Source organism: Acomys russatus, chromosome 25 (assembly GCF_903995435.1).
Source record: "Acomys russatus chromosome 25, mAcoRus1.1, whole genome shotgun sequence".
Lineage (NCBI taxonomy): Eukaryota > Metazoa > Chordata > Mammalia > Rodentia > Muridae > Acomys > Acomys russatus.
This window is the reverse complement of record NC_067161.1, coordinates 36,119,280-36,136,375: the sequence shown is the minus strand read 5'-3', so window position 1 is coordinate 36,136,375 and position 17,096 is coordinate 36,119,280. Positions and strand designations below refer to the sequence as shown.

Below are 17,096 nucleotides of genomic sequence, written 5' to 3'. Positions count from 1 at the left end.
TCTCGGTAGCCTGCTATTTTCTGAAGGGAAATGAAAGGCAAGTGAATCTGGAGGGGAAGACCTGGGAGGAGTGGAGGGAGAGGAAATATGGCCTGGAAGCATGGCATGAGAGAAGAATTTATTTTCAATTTTAAAAAGAGAGAAAATGATTTTGGTGTTTAAAAGAGAGGGGGTTTCATAACCACTTCAGGCAATAGGACTTGAGAGCTGCTAAAAGCCCATTACAGAGAGACCTCATGGGGCTGGAGAGGTGGAGCATCAGTTGAGACCACTGGCTGCTTTCCCAAAGGATCTGGGTTCAATTCCCAGCATCCACGTGGTGCTCACAACTGTGGGTAACTCCAGTTCCTGGGTATGCAGCACCTCACACAGACATATATGCAGGCAAAACACCAACTCACAGAAAGTAAAAATAAATAAATGGTTAATAAGATTAAATGATTAAAAAGAGAGACCCTCAGGGGCTGGAGAGATGGCTCAGAGGTTAAGAGCACTGGCTATTCTTCCAAAGGTCTTGAGTTCAATTCCCAGCAACCACATGGTGTCTCATAACCATCTATAATGAGATCTGGTGCCCTCACCTGGCCTGCTGGCTCACATTCAGGCAGAATACTGCATAAATAATGAATAAATAAACTTTTTTTTTTTTTAAAAGAGAGTGACCTCATTGTAAATCTCCCTTGAGAGCCCACACCCATAGCACCCATGTTCTCAGGAGCTCTACTATTTTCTGCTCCCCTTTCTCTCTATGCTTAGCAAAACCTAACTCTGCTTTGTTTGGCTAGCCTTGGAGTTCTCATTGAAGGCACAAATCTGTCTCCGCTGTGATGGAGTCTCTGAAAAGACACAACAGGCAACTGCCAGTATGAGCTGTGTCTCCACAGTCACCACTGGTACACCATGGAGTCACTCTTCAGCCACTGTGACCCTTCCTGTCTCTGGGCCTCAGTTTCCCCGACATGGTACAGCTCAACAAAAAGACCCCACGTTCTCTCCAGTCCCAAGTGATCTCATACATCTAGTTGTTGGGCAAGGACACAGCTCAATGGGTAAGCCCTTGGCATGCAAACCTGAGGACTGGAGATAGGGATCTGCAGAAACCACATAGATGCCAGGTGGGCATGAAGGCCCTCCTGTGATTCCAGCTAAGGGAGAGATGGGGTCCCCAGAGCAAGCTGCCTGTGGAGAGTAACCATATTGACTAGCTCTAGGTGTGATTGAGAGACCCTGCCTCCTCAGTGAATAAGGTAGAACAATCAAGGTTGATTCTCAACATCAATCCATCATTCGTCATATATGCATGCCTCCAAGTGCATCCAAATATGTACACATATGTGCACATCTCACACACACATATAAAAACAAACAAACAGGCAAATGTCAATTACCTCTGTGGGAGGGACTATGACCCAGAAACAGTACCTGCTCCTTTTCTCAACCAACCTCACACCCATGCCACATTTGCTTACAGACTCTCCCATCTTTACTTTATAATGGACACACACACACACACTGCACAGCAATGACCACCAAAGGCAGGGACACCACTGGCGAAGACAATCATTCTTTGGTGTCATTTCTCCCTCCCTATGCCCCTCCTTTACTCTGCCTTTCCAGCTTTGGGAGATTGAAATAACCTTCCTTTGAAGAAATAATACTAGTGAGGTTGGAGAGATGGCTCAGCAGTTGAGAACTCTGGCTGCTCTCCCAAAGTTCAGCTCCCAGCACCAAGGGCAGCTCACAACCACCTACAACTGCGATTCCAAGGGATCTGAAGCAGTCATCTGGCCTTCATCAGCACCTGTATGCACATGGCAGGGGTGCAGATACACACAGAGACACATAAATAAAAACTAAAGCCAGAATGGGGATACATGCCTGGAATCCTGGCACTTGGGAACTGGAGGTGATAGGATCAGGAGTTCAAGGCCAGCATTGGCTACATAGCAAGGTGGAGGCCAGCTTGGGCTACACAAAATCCTGTCTAGAAGAGGCAGAGGAGGAGGAAGAGGAGGAGAAGGAGGAGGAGGAGGAGGAGGAGGAACAAAAGAAATAATGCCAAGGTCCTTAGAGAAAGAAATGAGAACTTGGTCATCTATGATGCCCTTAAATTTTATTTGGAGAACTGAGTGATTCCTGAAGCCCCCCAAGCCTTGGACCACATAGGCCATGCTTGCAGAAAGGGTTTCAGTTGTTGCTGAGTTTCTCCAAGGCACTAGGCAGATACAAATAATGAAAGAACGGCTTCAAAGACGCATCTCAAAGTTCTATACTTGCTCCAAGGCTCTACCTGGCATCCTAACTTGCTCACTTTAACCATAAAATAATGCCTCTGAGATAGTTTCATTGTCTGTCAAATGAGATTGATGATACCGTCTACCTCAAGTAACACCCTCAGTCTGGAGCTTGGGGTACAGGATGAAGTCAGTACATGAGCTTGTTACTGTTATTGTGGTGCAGAGGTGGAGAGGCAGCTATACTCAGCCACAGGCTGGAGGAAGTTCCTGGAGGAATATGCATGGGGTGATGAAGTCACCAACTTCTAATCCAAAGGGGGTACAAATGTTTGGACCAAAGAATATCATCTCAGGTGAGCCACTCCAAGTGTTTCATCTCTATTTTCTAACCCACTAAAAAACTACTTATTGTAGCATTGTTCACAACAGGCAAGGTTTGGAGTCAAGGAAGGTGTCTATCAAGGATTGGATGGACAAAAACTTTATACATATATATGTATGTGTATATATGTACATATACATATAAACATACATATACATATTTATAGAGATTCATAGACATTATGGAATGTCATTCAGCCATTAGAAGAGATGAGACACTGATGTTTGCACCAACACGGAGATCATAATGCTAAGTAAAACAGGTCAGACGAAGAAAGATAAAAACCCCAGGAATCCTAAACTAGATAGAAGAAGAGAGGTCACTGGAGACCAAGTTGGGGTGAGGGGCTGGGCAAAGGAGAGAGATTGGGTAACAGGTAACAAAGTAACAGCAGAAGAACACAGTTGCACACTATCACAGAAGGATGTTTATGGTCAGCAATATTGTATCATGTTAAATAGATACAAGAGGATACTCAACATTTTTTGACAGGGTCTCCTTCCGTATCCCTGGCTGCCCTGGGATTCCATATATAGAACAGGCTAGCCTCCAGCCCAGAGTTCTACCTGCCTCTGCCCCCCAACTGCTGGGATTAAATATGTGCTTCACCACACCTGGCCAGGAGAATTTTTTTTTTGAGACAGGGTTTCTCTGTGTAGCCTTGGCTGTTCTGAACTCACTTTGTAGACCAGGCTGTCCTTGAACTCACAGCGATCTGTCTGCCTCTGCCTCCCGAGTGCTGGGATTAATGGCATCCACCACCACGCCTGGCAACTAAGAGAATATTTCTAATGTCTTGCCACAAAGAATTAATATGTTTGAAACAATGAGCAATCTAAGTGCTCTGAGTTCACTGTGGTGATATATATATATCACCACACTTTTCCCATGAAGATGCTATGTTAGTTTAAGAGGAAGAGAGAGGACTCTTGCCCTGCATATCAAAAGGCCAGGTTCAAAATAGTCCAGTGAATTTAGGAGATACACATAGCCCATATCCTGCTCCTTCAAGCCCTTATCCCAGCATTCCTTAATATTTCCATAGACTATTTGGTACATCCCAAGACCCTATGCTTCAAACTATGCCACACACACACCATTTCAACTCTCCTCTCCTCTCCTCTTCTCTTCTCTTCTCTTCTCTTCTCTTCTCTTCTCTTCTCTCTCTCTCTCTCTCTCTCTCTCTCTCTCTCTCTCTCTCTCTCTCTCACACACACACACACACACACACACACACACACACTCACACACACAATTATCATCATTTAAGTTGCACTTGGGGTCAGTAAGAATCTTCAGAGGGTAAAGGCATCTGCCACCAAGTCAGAAGACAAGAGTGGAAGCCTGGAACCCACATGTGGAAAGAGAGAACCAATTCCTGCAAGTTGTCCTCTGACCTCCACACTTAAATCATGGTACACTCCTACACACACACACACACACACACACACACACACACACACACACCTTTCTAAAGTGTAACTGAATTTCATTCACTCCCCTAATCTTGTACACAGCTCTCATGTGGGCACACTGTTCTCACACAGAGTCCACAGGCCCCACCATGAGGAGCTGGGCCTATTGCTCAGCTTTACAGAGAACTCCACCCATGTTTTTCTGGCCCTCATACACTCTGGTATCTACTTCATTGGTGAAGAGGTGAGGCTCAGAGAGGGTCAGTGTCCTTCCCAGGGTCCCAATGGCTTTGTGATGGTGCCACGTTGGAATCCATCCCTCCAGATGCCTGGCTCCTAGTGGCTAACCAGCAGTACCACAAGTTAGAGTGTCCACCTTCACCCCAACGAACAAAGTTCCTTTTGGTTGTGGTGTCCATGAAGGGCCCCTAGTCAAACACCAGTATTCTGGCCACTCCTATCCAGAAGGTCTGAAGATCAACCCCAGATTCTTAATCAAATTGGAAAAGAAAGCAAAACCGATTTCAGCCCATGTCCCCGACAATCTGCATTTACAGATCTCACGTTGCCTGGAGGGAGCTTAGCTCTATTGACAAGAAGAAATCTAAAATTAGAATCAAACTGTGGAATCTCAATTGCAGGTCCCAGAATGCAGCCCGCTATTCCACAGACCAGGAATAGCACCGTGCGATGGTGCCAGGCAAGGAAAGAAAGGACAGTTTGCAAACCACAGCCAGGGCCACAGTTGACTCAGGGCAAGAACATGAAGGGCAGGGCCAGCGTTTAACCAAGGGTCTGTGTGCTGATCAAAGCTGCAGGCAGCAGACATGCTAGGGTACAGCGGCAACTGTGCCACGGGGTGTGACAACCGCCAAACTATCCTTTGTCTTTTGGAACCCCAGTTTCCAAAAAATAAAGCAACCATGCTCCCCCAGGCATCATGGAGCCTGGCACATACCACTGGGGATGGAGGAAGGAGCAGTAAGGCGTGGGGTGAGGCGCCTCTTCATAGTTTAAAATTATTTTTCATTTGGTTATCTATTTGTGGGTGGGATGGGACATGTGGGGGTCAGAGGACAGCTTACAAGAGTAGTTCTCTCTTTCCACCAAGTGAGCTCCCAGGATAAAACTTGGGTTATTGGGCTTGACAGCAAGCAACTTTACCCATGAGCCATTTCCCAGCCTGGGGTGCCACTCTTTAAGAGAGAAAACAAAGCCAGGTGGTAGTGGCACACGCCTTTAATCCCAGCACTTGGGAGGCAAAGGGAAGTGGATCACTGTGAGTTCAAGGCCATCCTGGTCTACAAAGTAAGTCCAGGATAGTCAAGGCTACACAAAGAAACCCTGTCTTGAAAAAAAACAACAACAACAACAACAACAACAACAAAATGAGAAAGAGAGAGAGAGAGAGAGAGAGAGAGAGAGAGAGAGAGAGAGAGAGAGAAAACAAAACAACCAGGAGCTGGGGAAATGGCTCAGTCAGTAAAGTGTTTGCTGTGCAAAATACGATCCCTAAAACCCACAGAAGAGCCAGGCAGCCAGGCACAGTTGCATGTGGCTGCATGTGGTTACATGTGCTTAGATGTGGCTATATGTAGCTGCATGTGGCTGTATGTGGTTACATGTGCGGGGCGGGGGGGGGGGGGCAGAGACAGATAGGATTCTTGATCTCACTGGCCAGATTTATTGAGCCCTGGGTTCAGTGAGAGACCCTGTTTCAAAATAACACAAGATGGAACCTGGTATAGTGGTATCAGATTCCTTTAAAGCTTTTAATGCCAACATTTGAAAGGCAGAGACAGGCTGACTCTGTGAGCTTGATGCCACCCTGATCTACAGTTCCAGGACACCCATGGGCTACATAATGTCTTAAAAAAATAAAGGTGGAGAATGTCCGAGAAAGACACCTCAAATACACCTCTTACCTCTGCAAGCACACACCATGAGTACAACACACAGACACACCACAAATTCAGCAGTGCAACATGGGACCTTAGAAAGAACCCTGGTAAGGGACAAGCCCTTCAGAATCTGTCTCTGGTGTCCCTGTTACCAGCGAGGTGTTTTAAGTTGCCCTGTTGGCACACAGTAAGGCCTCAGTGACGCTGCTTTCTGAGGAAGTGACAATGGTGGGGAGACTGGTATGACTTGAGAAAAATGCTATAATCTGTAGAAGGAGAAAGGTTTGGCTGGTTCATCTTCTCTGAGCAGATATAATGACAGGGAACAGAATCTCAAGAGGCTCCTGCCACTGTCCTTGGCTCCAGAGCTCTAATCTAAAAGCCACATGTACCCTTAAGCAAATCACACCCATCCCTCAGCCCTGGCCTGGCCAGAAAAACACTCCTGGGAATCATGCAGCAGTTGCCTCTTCTTATGGCCAAGGAAACTCTGCCTTTCCTCGGAGCCCCCAGAAAGCAATGATTCCTCTTAAACAGTTCTCAACCTGTGGGTCATGACCCTGGGGGGGGGGGCGGTCCCATATCAGATATCCTGCATATCAGATACTGACATGATTCGTAAGAGGTGCTGGCTGCCCCTCCCATCTTTTTAGAGCAGACTGCAGGCTGATGGGACCTGGGGAAAGCTGGCCTGAGGTGGGGATGTGTATGAATTTCCTCAGAGGCAGAAATGGGTACCCCTTAGGAGAGTGTGTAATAAACAGTTCAGCTCTGGTCATTAAAATTATCAATCTGGGCTAGAAATATGGTTCAGATGTGGACTGCTTGCCTAGTATGCCCGAAGGAAGGCCTGGGTCCTGTCCTCAGCACTCTATAGAAACAGGTGTGGTGGCTCACAAGCCTGTAATCCCAGCTCTCAGGAGGTATAGGCAGGAGAATTAAAACCTCAATCCTTGGCTACCTACTGAGTTAGAGGCCACTCTGGGCACCAGGAGACCTTGTCTCAGAAGAAGGAAAAAAAAAAAAATCGGCTGTCTTGTGCCTGTCTTCTGCTTCCCTGTGATTGGGCAACACCAACAAAGCTCCGGATTACCGCCCCAAATCCCTCCTTCCTCTCCGCCTCCCCCTGGGTTTCTTCAGGCAAGAGGAGGCGGAGTGTCCATGCAGGTGGGCGTGGTCTTATTCCAGTGCAGCCAGAGCAAGCTCTGAGGCCAGATCCACTGAGCCCAACTTGCACCTGCACCCACACCTCCCGGTTGCCCTCTCCCTACCCTGAGCTTGACCTTTCTGAAGGCATCATGTCTGTACCCAAGGGTGCTGGGAATCCCCAGCTAACCACCACTGTCAAGCTGGACCTTGTGTCTCCTGAGAGTCTCATGAATGGCAGCTCCTCAGAGTCATCAAAGAAGACCAAGGGCATAACGTGAGTGCGGCTCCCTACCACCCTATGTCTGCTTCCATCAGCTTCCAGCCTGGAGCTAGAGGTGGGTGTGTCTGACCCTCAACCCACTGTGCTGCCAGGAATGCCAAAGAGAAAAAAGTGCAGCCAGGGGCTGTGTCAAATAGGACATTCTAGCTAGGGGCATGATTAGAAACTGAAAAGCCCTGAGAGGGAAACCAAGGTCCAACCGCTTTAAACCACATGCTAAGGTTTACTGGCAGGGAGGGGCTGGAATACAGTGCTGTTGCTAAAGTCAGTTTGGGGCTCTTGGTGGCCAGCAGGGAGGCAGAATTTAGAGGGAAGTTGGGATCAGAGTGTAAGACCGCAGTGGCCTCAGCAACCAACACACAAGCAAGCCTCTCCCTGTAGCAAGCCTGGAGCCTGCTGGGGTTGCAGTGGTGCTCCTGAAAGCACAGCGCGTGGAAGATTCTAGATTCCTATATTTCCTGGATGATGGATTCTGGGGAAGGGGGCATTCACAGAGGGTTTCAGAATGTGACAAGCTGCAGGAGTCAAGCACCCTCCTTCTCATTCGACTTTACCAGTCCAGCTACCTCAGCCTCATGCTTTAAGGGGCAAGTTTCTACACCCCCAGTGTAGTAGGGACAGTACCTAACAGGGGAACCAGTAGGTCTGGCTTCAGGTGGAAACCATGTCCTCCTCTCCTCCGAGTCAACTCTCCTCATATATAAAACAGGAAGGAGCCGGAAAGACCCAGGACATTAAAGAGGTTGGGGGACAGATTATGTATGCGGAGGAGGGGGAACATGTGGCAGAGAAGGAGGAGGTGCTGAAGGAATGGGCACAGCCTCTCTCCACACCACCTACAAGACACTGCAGGTGCTGGTAGTGTGGCACGGCACCTTTGTCCCTGGAACTGGTCCTGGGTCCTCTAAGTGCTAGAGCCGTTGAGGCCCCCGGGCTACCCGCAGCAGACAGAGCAGGGTATTTCTCAACTTTGAGAGAACCAGCTGACTTTTGTGTCCTGTGTCCTGGATGGTTGAGGTGGCGATTTCAGCTACTTAAAAAAAAAAAAAAATCAAAAGAATAAAGCAAGTAAGAGCCAGAGAGGGGACCTTGTGGGGCTTGGAGGCAAGTCACATAGGCTGGGTAAGTGTGGAGCTGATGGAGTCTGGCCTTTTGGGCTTCATCCCCACTTACCAGCTGGAGAAAAAGTGATAGTCTAGAAATGATGACTTGCTTCTCCTGAAATGGCTGCACCTTCTACGTGAGCATGAAGCCTCAAGCATAGAACCTATGTACTCACAAGTGCTTAAAAAAAAAATACCTGAGATGGTGGCTCCGGTCACCAAAGGCATCAGAAATGGGACGCAGGCCTCCTGTTCCTGGTCCAAAATTTTGCACGGTTTGACACACTGCAAGCTGGCTGAATGGCTGCAAGCTAATTCTGATTTCCTAAGTCCTTTAGTTAGAAATTTCCTAAGTGACCCGTTGACCCCTTCCCAGTTGCAAAACAAGCCCATCACTGGGGGCCAGGAGCAGGGGGGTGGTTGTAGTTCTCTGTCAGCAATGTTGACACCCACAGGGAAAGGCATGCAGGACTTTCCACCCCCTTTCTCTTCCAATTGTCCTTAGCTCCCACCAATCCATGGGCAGGTCCTCCAATGCTAGAGGAGTTGGGGGTTAATGTAGGGCCTGGGAGTTGGGTGAAGTCTTTCAAAAAAATCATTATTCTTAACATTTGCAGAGGTGCTACAGAGCCAAACATGTGCCCCCACAAAATGACTGAGCTGGGTAAGCAGCAGCCTTGGGTTGTAACCCTGGTTTGTCTGATTCCAAAATCCAGGCTCCTGCCAGACTCCTGTCACTGTTTTCAGATGATCTCTTGGGTGCAAGGATTTTTGGGGGAATTTCTAAGGGTTTAGATAAAAGCTAGTACTGTGCTTCCCAAGGTCTGGATACAGAGACATCTAGAAGGAAGCCGGGTTTGAGATCCACTGGGAGACAAAGTCCCAACTTGGAATTTTTCTCCTCTAATGACCTTGTCCTCTGGACCAACTTCACATCTGTAAACTGAGGCTAGGGACGTAGCTCAGTTGGTAGAGTGCCTGTCTAGATGGCACAAGGCCCCAGGTTTGATCCCCAGCACGGCATAAACTGGGCATGGTGGCACACACAGACCTGTAGTCCCAACACTGGAGAGGTGGAGGTGGGACAGCTAGAAGTTCAAGGTCATCCTTGGCTACATAGTGAGTTGAGGCTAGTTTGAGACCCTGAGAATAATAAAAGGGGGAAGAAGGATGGAGAAGGAAAAAGGAAAGGAAGGAAGGAAAGAAAGAGTGAGTGAGTGCAGAGGGCCCCCTCAGTGGCAGAGCACTTGCCTAGCATGTACTGGGTCCTGGGTGTCATCCTGAACACTGTAGGTAAACAATAGCAGAAAAAGTGGAAGTCCTTTGCTTTAGTTTGGCTTTTATTAGGTTAGGGGTCATGCCATTCCCAGATTTAATGCCCTGGGCTAAGAAGAAGAAGAAAGGAAAAAAAAAAATCTCTCTGCAGACCAATCCCCAGATGACCCATATCACCTGACCTATTGCTGAGAAGTCACAGGACTTTCCTGTCTGCCTGTCCCCTATTCTTGGGGTGCAATCCTGTCTCTTCCACAGCTTGGGAACCCAGGCTGTTTTCTGGGCCTCAGTTTCCTCTGTGATGTCCCAGGGCTGCCCCTTTCCTGCCTTGTCCTGGGTCTGCCTCCCAGGGCTCAGCAGAAGCTTGACTTCCAGCCCTGACTCCCCACCGTATCCGTTGACAAATTACCTAAGTACTTTTGTGCCTCCACTTCCCATCTGTAAACCAAACCCCACACCATTGCCTACTTGATCGTCCCGCCAAGAAGATTAAATGAAATGTTATATATAAACTACTCAGCACAGTGTCTCATACAGCCAGGGCTTCGTGGCATAGGCTGAGCATGCGCTGCTAATGCTGGAACAATTCTGGACAACTTGGCATGGGTCGCCACCTTCCGGGAGATGCATGTGTGCCAAAGCAAGAATACAAGAACATCAAGATGGCTGTGAGCTTACCACCCAGTTTAATTGAGGCACTGACATGCCATGAGGGAATGACATCTCCACTTCCATGTGCTCATACCTCATTTCTTCCCTGTAGGGGGTTCCAGACATTGGTTCATCTGGTCAAAGGCAACATGGGCACAGGGATCCTGGGGCTCCCCCTGGCTGTGAAGAATGCAGGCATCTTGGTAAGAGGAAGTGGGGCCATTATGAAGAGCTGTGGGATGGGGAAGGAGACAATAAGCATCTGAAATACTCTGTAGCAGACAGTGTTTCCTGGAGGTAACTGACACAGACCTAGAATCCAAACATCAAGCCTGGGTCTGAGGTCTTGCTACAGACACTAGGAGGCAAGTCAACACTGTTCATCCACTCCCAGGCCTCAGCCTTTGTGAGATGTCAGGGTTGCCATAGGACCAGTTATCCAGTCTGGCTTTACAGAGCCTAGGTGTCCTTGGGGACACCTCAGAGGCCACCAAAGGGACATATGGTCAGGACTCTGACTCCCCTACTCCCATCACAAACTTCATCATGATTGAATATGTGTACTATTTGAGTTAACTTTTGGAAAGAATAGCAAAATCTCTTTCAACTCAGTTTTCTAGAAAGTTCTTTCATGGTTAGAAAATGGCTCGGTAGATAAATGTGTGGGCCACTAAGACCAATGTGTCCCGAGTTTGACTCCTGGGACCCACATGATGGAGGGAGAAAGAGGACCTCCTCTGACATCTGGCCTCTAACCTCCATACATATACTGTGGCATGCTGGAGTCCTGTTCCCCCAACAATGAGTGAGTGGGAGAGAGAGACGGGGGTGGGGGGGGGAAAGTGAGTGAGTGAGGGAGATCTTTGAGTCCTCCGCAATATCTGCACCACTAAGTTGTCTTCTCTCCCACCTCACTCCTGTCTGCCCCGCCTGCAGATGGGCCCACTCAGTTTGCTGGTGATGGGCCTCATTGCTTGCCACTGCATGCACATCCTGGTTAGGTGTGCCCAGCGCTTCTGTCACAGGTGAGGAGTGTCCCACGTGTGGGTCTCAGGGACAACCCCGAAACATCCTACATACCAGAAGAGCTTCCTTCTCCAGGACTGTCAGGAAAAAGAGCTTCAGGAAGGGGGAGATCTCGGGAGAGCCAGGACACGCGGCTGCTTAAGTGACCTCAATCAGGCCTTTGAGCCTGTCTGGTCAGTCCGCCTGTACAGTGGGTGTAAATAACCCTTGCCTATCCCTGCCTCTGAGAGTTGTCCCCAGCTCAGTGAGAGCCCCGGGTCTAAACACCACTACACCCACGCCAGGCGTGTGCTGTTACTCATGCCCTGTGAACAAAGCACAGTGGTGTCACAGCCTCAATTAGAACCTCTCTGTATTGGCTCCATGTTCTTGACACCCTGTATTTGTGTGGCCTTGGTCTAAATCTCTTCTCTCTTTCTCTCTGTCTCTCTCTCTCTCTTTTTAATTTTAATTTTATTAATTTATTCATATTCTCTCTCTCTCTTTTTAAACCCATGAGTTGTGAGGAGTGGAGGAAGCCCTAAGTAAACATGTATTGTTGGCACGAGCACAGCCACATCAAGAACCCCAATGCCCCAAAAGCCTTTCCAAAGTGAGGCTCAGAGAGATGGCAAATGCCTCCTGGGCTCCTAGTGTGAATCCCAACAGTGTGTGCAGCAACTGTCAACCACAGAGTCCTCCTGGGGGGGGGGGATGACAGACTGCAGCCCGATGCTGCTCCCCTACAGAGACCTCCTACCCAGATTAGGTAAACCGGCCTCCTTGTTCAGCTGTGTACACTAAGCCTGCCTCCTCAACCCAGACTCATAAAAAAAAATGCCCTGGGGTTCTGGACTGCTGCCGTGTGTGCACGGATGCCCCACATCGCATCAGAGCAATTACAGCCCCACTGGATCCCAGTTTTCCTGCACATGTGTCTGTCTTTTTCCTGTCTTCATTCTCCCATAACCCCAGTCAGGTCAATCTCTGAGGGCTGCAGAGCATGGCAGGGAGTTTGCGCATGTGTTCATGTGTGTCTATATATGCCACAACACACTGTGGAGGTCAGAGGACAGCCTCAGCTGTCCGTCCTGGCCTTCCCCCTTGTTTGAAAAAAGTCTCTTGTTCCCCACTGCATAAGCCAGGCTATGCAGTCAACAAAATGCCAGGGATTCAGGAAGTCCCCTGTTTCTGCCTTCCATTTGATATAGTAGTGCAGGGGTTTCAGGCCAGTGATTTTATATGGGTCCTGGGTCCTAGGATTTGAATTCAAGTCTCCATGTTTACACGGCATCCCTCCATCTTGGCCTCGTGGCTCTTAAAAAAAAAAAAACAAAACAAAAAACCTTAGGTTCATCTGTCTCTTAAAATGACTATGCGCTTTGTCCTACAGACTCAACAAGCCCTTCATGGACTATGGGGACACAGTGATGCACGGACTGGCTTCCAGTCCCAACGCCTGGCTACAAAACCACGCCCACTGGGGGAGGTACCTGGCTTGCTTTTGCTTTGTTCACAGGGCTTTAGGATATGGGAGGAGAAAACATACCGTCAGGGAATGTCTTGTTCTCTGACAAGGTGGCTCAGAGGGCAGACGCTCCACACAGAGGCAGGTCACTTCTAACGTCACCTATCCAATTCTCATGTACTCTGGTGACAGATGTTCATTTACCATATACTCTTAGGAAACCACACTTATCGCTGCAAAAGCCACAGGGAAAGAGACAGACAGCAAGGCTTTGCTCTTGCATTACCCATTGGGAAAGACTGCCTAGAGCTCAATTATGCAACACCCACTGGGATATGCAGGAAAGAAGTTCTGGCTGCTACCAGCCGGATAGAGGAGTGTTGCAGCCAAGGGTAGGGGAGGGGGGATGTGTCAGGCCAGTGTGACTTCACTGGACCAGCTGAGATCCATTCTGCAAAAAGTAACATTGAAAGATCAAGGATTACTTAGCGGAGAGAAGGCAGGGCCAGAAAGACCTTTCAGGACCTCGGTGATGGTGGGTGCAAGCTGCGTGGGGATATGTGACAGGTTTGTGCTACGAATAGACCAGGTAGCATGAAGGCAGAGTCAGAGTCAGGAAACAAGGAAGGGGCAGGTGTTCAATCACATTGTATATTTTATTTTTTAACTGTGTAATATGTATTTATTTATTTCTTTGAGGGGAAGGGCTCAGAAAACCCACGGGAGTCAGTTTGCTCCTCCTACCACATGGATCCCAAGGACTGAACTCAGGTCATTAGGTTTGGCAGCAAGCATGGCTATTTGCTGAACCATTTCATTGGCCCATATTGTTTATTTCAGACTGTCTCTAAGATTTTGTTATTTTCTTAAAAAAAACAAAAAAACAAAAACATTCATTTTGTGCTGGAGACATGACTCAGCGATTAAGAGCACCCTCTGCTCTTCCAGAGGTTCTGAGTTCGATTCCTAGAAACCACATGGTGGCTCACAACCATCTATACGGGGATCTGATGCCCTCTTCTGGCCTTCAGGCATACATGCAGATAGAGCACTCATACACATTAAATAAAGAAAAAAATTTTAAATACTCGTTTTTATTACATTTTATTATATGTGTGTGTGTTGGGGGTGGGGTATGTGCATGTGAGTACAAGTGCCTCCAAATGCCAGAAGCATTGGATCCCCTGGAGCTAGAGTTACAAGTGGTTGTGAGGTAGAGGCTGGGAACCAAACTCTGGTCCTCTGCAAAAGCAGTGAACACTCTTAACCACTGAACCACCTCTCCAGCCCCTTTCTTAAGACAAACAGAAAGCCAGGAGAGCTTTTAGTCAGGGAGGTAAGCACATGTGCGTTCTTGAAAGGCTCGTGTAGCTTCTGTGAGATTACAAGGGAGTGTAGGGCAGACTTTGACAGGCCCCTGAGGAGGTTTAGTGCAGTCACTGTCCAGGCAATGTCCATTCTGATGGTTATGGAGACCAAGATCAAGCTAGCATCAAGGGGAAAGAAGGAAAAAATAGTCTTCGTTAGGGATTAGCTGAAATAAAAGAAAAGAGTTGGGGCCGGGAGATGGCTCAGTAGTCGAAGCGTTTGTCCTGCAAGCATGAAGACCAGAATTCAGATCTCCAGAACTCACATGAATGTCAGGTGTGTGTGGCGGTCCTCCGTCTGTAATTCCAGACTCAGAGAGTGGAGCCAGGGATTCTCAAGAGTAAGCCCGCTAGCAAGACAAGCCTTATCAGGGAGCTCTGGGTTTGATTGAGAGCCCCTACCTCAATGAGCTAGGTGGGAGAGCAATGGAGAATGATTCTGACATCAACTTCAGGCTTCCACACGTGCATGTGTGTGCACGCACACACACACATACACTTACATACATACAAATGAATATAAAGAGAGAAAAGAGGAAAGAAGAGCCAAATTGACTTCATGTACATGTGTGCATACACACACACACACACACACACACAAACACACACACACACAAATAAATAAAAAGAAAAAAAAAACAGCAAAGAAGAACCAGATTAACTTGGACTTCTGCCCAGTTCTAGTTTGGACAGCATGGGTCTGGGGTGACATTGAGAGGAGACCTCACTGCGTATAAATGCCAGACTTACACAACTAAAGTCATCAGTCATAAGGCCAGGGACAGAGACGTCTTGAGCAAAGAATGGAAAATGAAAAGAAAAGAAAGATCCAGATTTTAGGACACTTGGTTGAACTGCACTGGTCCTCATTAACACCTACTTGTTAGCTCTCAGGAGTGACACACATGTCAATAACACTTTCTGTGCTTGGTGCCTGAGGGTAAGACCACTCCTCTGTCTGTTTATAGGCCTCTTCCACCCCACCTGCCTTCTCTTTTCGGGTCACCAAATAATCACCATTGCATATACATGTTCTCCGGTATGGACCCATTCTCTCAACATTTAAATATGGCCATATATCACTTTCTTACAACTAATAAAATTGGTGAATGAAGCTTTGTAGACTTATCAGCATCCCATAGCCACAATCTAAGTATTCAATATGGAGTTATCCACAGACTGTCTACCAAATGCCTATAGTGTGGCAGGTGGCACTTTTGACATTGCATTCCAACTTTGAATCACAAGTATACAGTTGCTCAGGCTTCATAAAAGATGGGGACAGGAACTGTGGAGGTGGCTCAGTGGATAAAGTGCTCATCGCACAAGCATCAGGACCAAAATTTGGATCCCCCACAGCCCATGTAAAGCCAGACAGGCATGGGAAGCAGAGACAGGATCCCTGGGTGAGCAGGCTAATTAGATCAGTGAAATAACTGAGTTCTGGGTTCAGCAACAAACTTTGCCTTGATAAAATAAAGTGAAGAGAGATGGAGGAAGACACCTGACATCAACCTCTGGCCTACACACACACACACAGTGAACACATAAACACACACAGTGTGAACATGTATGCATACATACAGTAAGCATGCACACACAGTGAACACACACACAGTAAACATGCATATACACCGAAGCCAAAAAGAGAGGTGAGAGAGATAGAGAGAGCGAGCACTCTACTTCCTGGCGTTGCATTCACTCGTGTCTGTGTTCTTCATCTTTTCCACCACGGTCCTAATAGACAGACCTTCCTGTTGAGCCTTCCCTGCTCTGTGGACATCTCAGCAGCTGTAGGGACAATCATTTCTTCTTTTTCTCTTGGCTGTTGGCCTTTCCCCCAGCTTCCTTCCCCATTCTCTAACAGACACAGGTCCCTGTGTCTATCAGGCGGGGTCACCGTTTGTGAGGGTTTCAACACCACATGTAGGTGAGAGGGGCTGCAGTAAAGAAACTGTCAACATCCCTGCTCCATTGTATGCTTAAGAGGAGGGTTTTATTGCCACTATGAGAGAGAGAGAGAGAGAGAGAGAGAGAGAGAGAGAGAGAGAGAGAGAGAGAGAACAGTGAGGAAAGCTGGGTCAAAAGAGGATGAATAGTGGGGCTGGAGAGATGGCTCAGAGGTTAAGAGCACTGACTGCTCCTCCGAAGGTCCTGAGTTCAATTCCCAGCAACCACATGGTGGCTCACAACCGTCTATAATGAGATCTGGTGTCCTCTTCTGGCCTGCAGGTGTACACACAAGCAGAGTGCTATATATATAATAAATAAATAAATCTGCAGTTTAGGGTAGAAGAGGTGAGAAGGGGTAGGATGCTAGTACAGACTTTGAAATATGCATCAGGTAGTTGTGGTGCTGAGAGAGCCCAGAGCCTGGCAATTGCTTTAATATGCGACCATATATATATGTCAGTGGCGAGTCATCTGTCTGTTCTGCCATCTTTTGGCAGATGGAACTTGGTTTCTGAAGCTCCTGGGGAATGGCTGGCCTTTATCTGACCACCAGAAATGCTGGAGCCCAGCTTGAGCACACTCTGGATATACGGGCTGCCTTTTGGAGTTTGGGGAATTAGAGTTTCCTTCTGATCTGCCAGTTGGGACCTCAGCCCCCTGCCCTCTTCTGACTCTGCCTGCTTTCCAACCTTGATCTGTCTCCTCAAGGCTTTGCCCACGCCTTGGCACAACTCAGCAACCCAGCTGCTGAGACACAGCTATGCCCTGCACAACATTCAGCTTCAGATAGCAAATGAATGCTCCCTGTCCCCTTCTCCTCAGGCCTGTCCTTCCTCCTGGGTGATCCAAGTCAGAACCAGGTTCATCGTGTGAGGTTATCCATCCCCTTCCGAGTGGTCCATGCTCGGGG

At 48.0% G+C, this 17,096-nt stretch overlaps 1 protein-coding gene across 1 annotated transcript in view; it reads left to right on the top strand.

Moving 5' to 3' along the window:
- The first annotated feature begins 7,112 nt into the window (after window positions 1-7,112).
- Slc36a2 (solute carrier family 36 member 2) overlaps window positions 7,113-17,096 on the top strand; it is a 30,110-nt gene continuing 20,126 nt past the window's right edge. Inside the window, exons 1-4 of the mRNA XM_051168169.1 lie at window positions 7,113-7,358; window positions 10,506-10,596; window positions 11,330-11,418; window positions 12,792-12,887. Coding sequence (XP_051024126.1) covers window positions 7,234-7,358; window positions 10,506-10,596; window positions 11,330-11,418; window positions 12,792-12,887 — 401 coding nt within the window. The 5' untranslated portion in view covers window positions 7,113-7,233. The remainder of the gene's footprint in view (window positions 7,359-10,505; window positions 10,597-11,329; window positions 11,419-12,791; window positions 12,888-17,096) is intronic.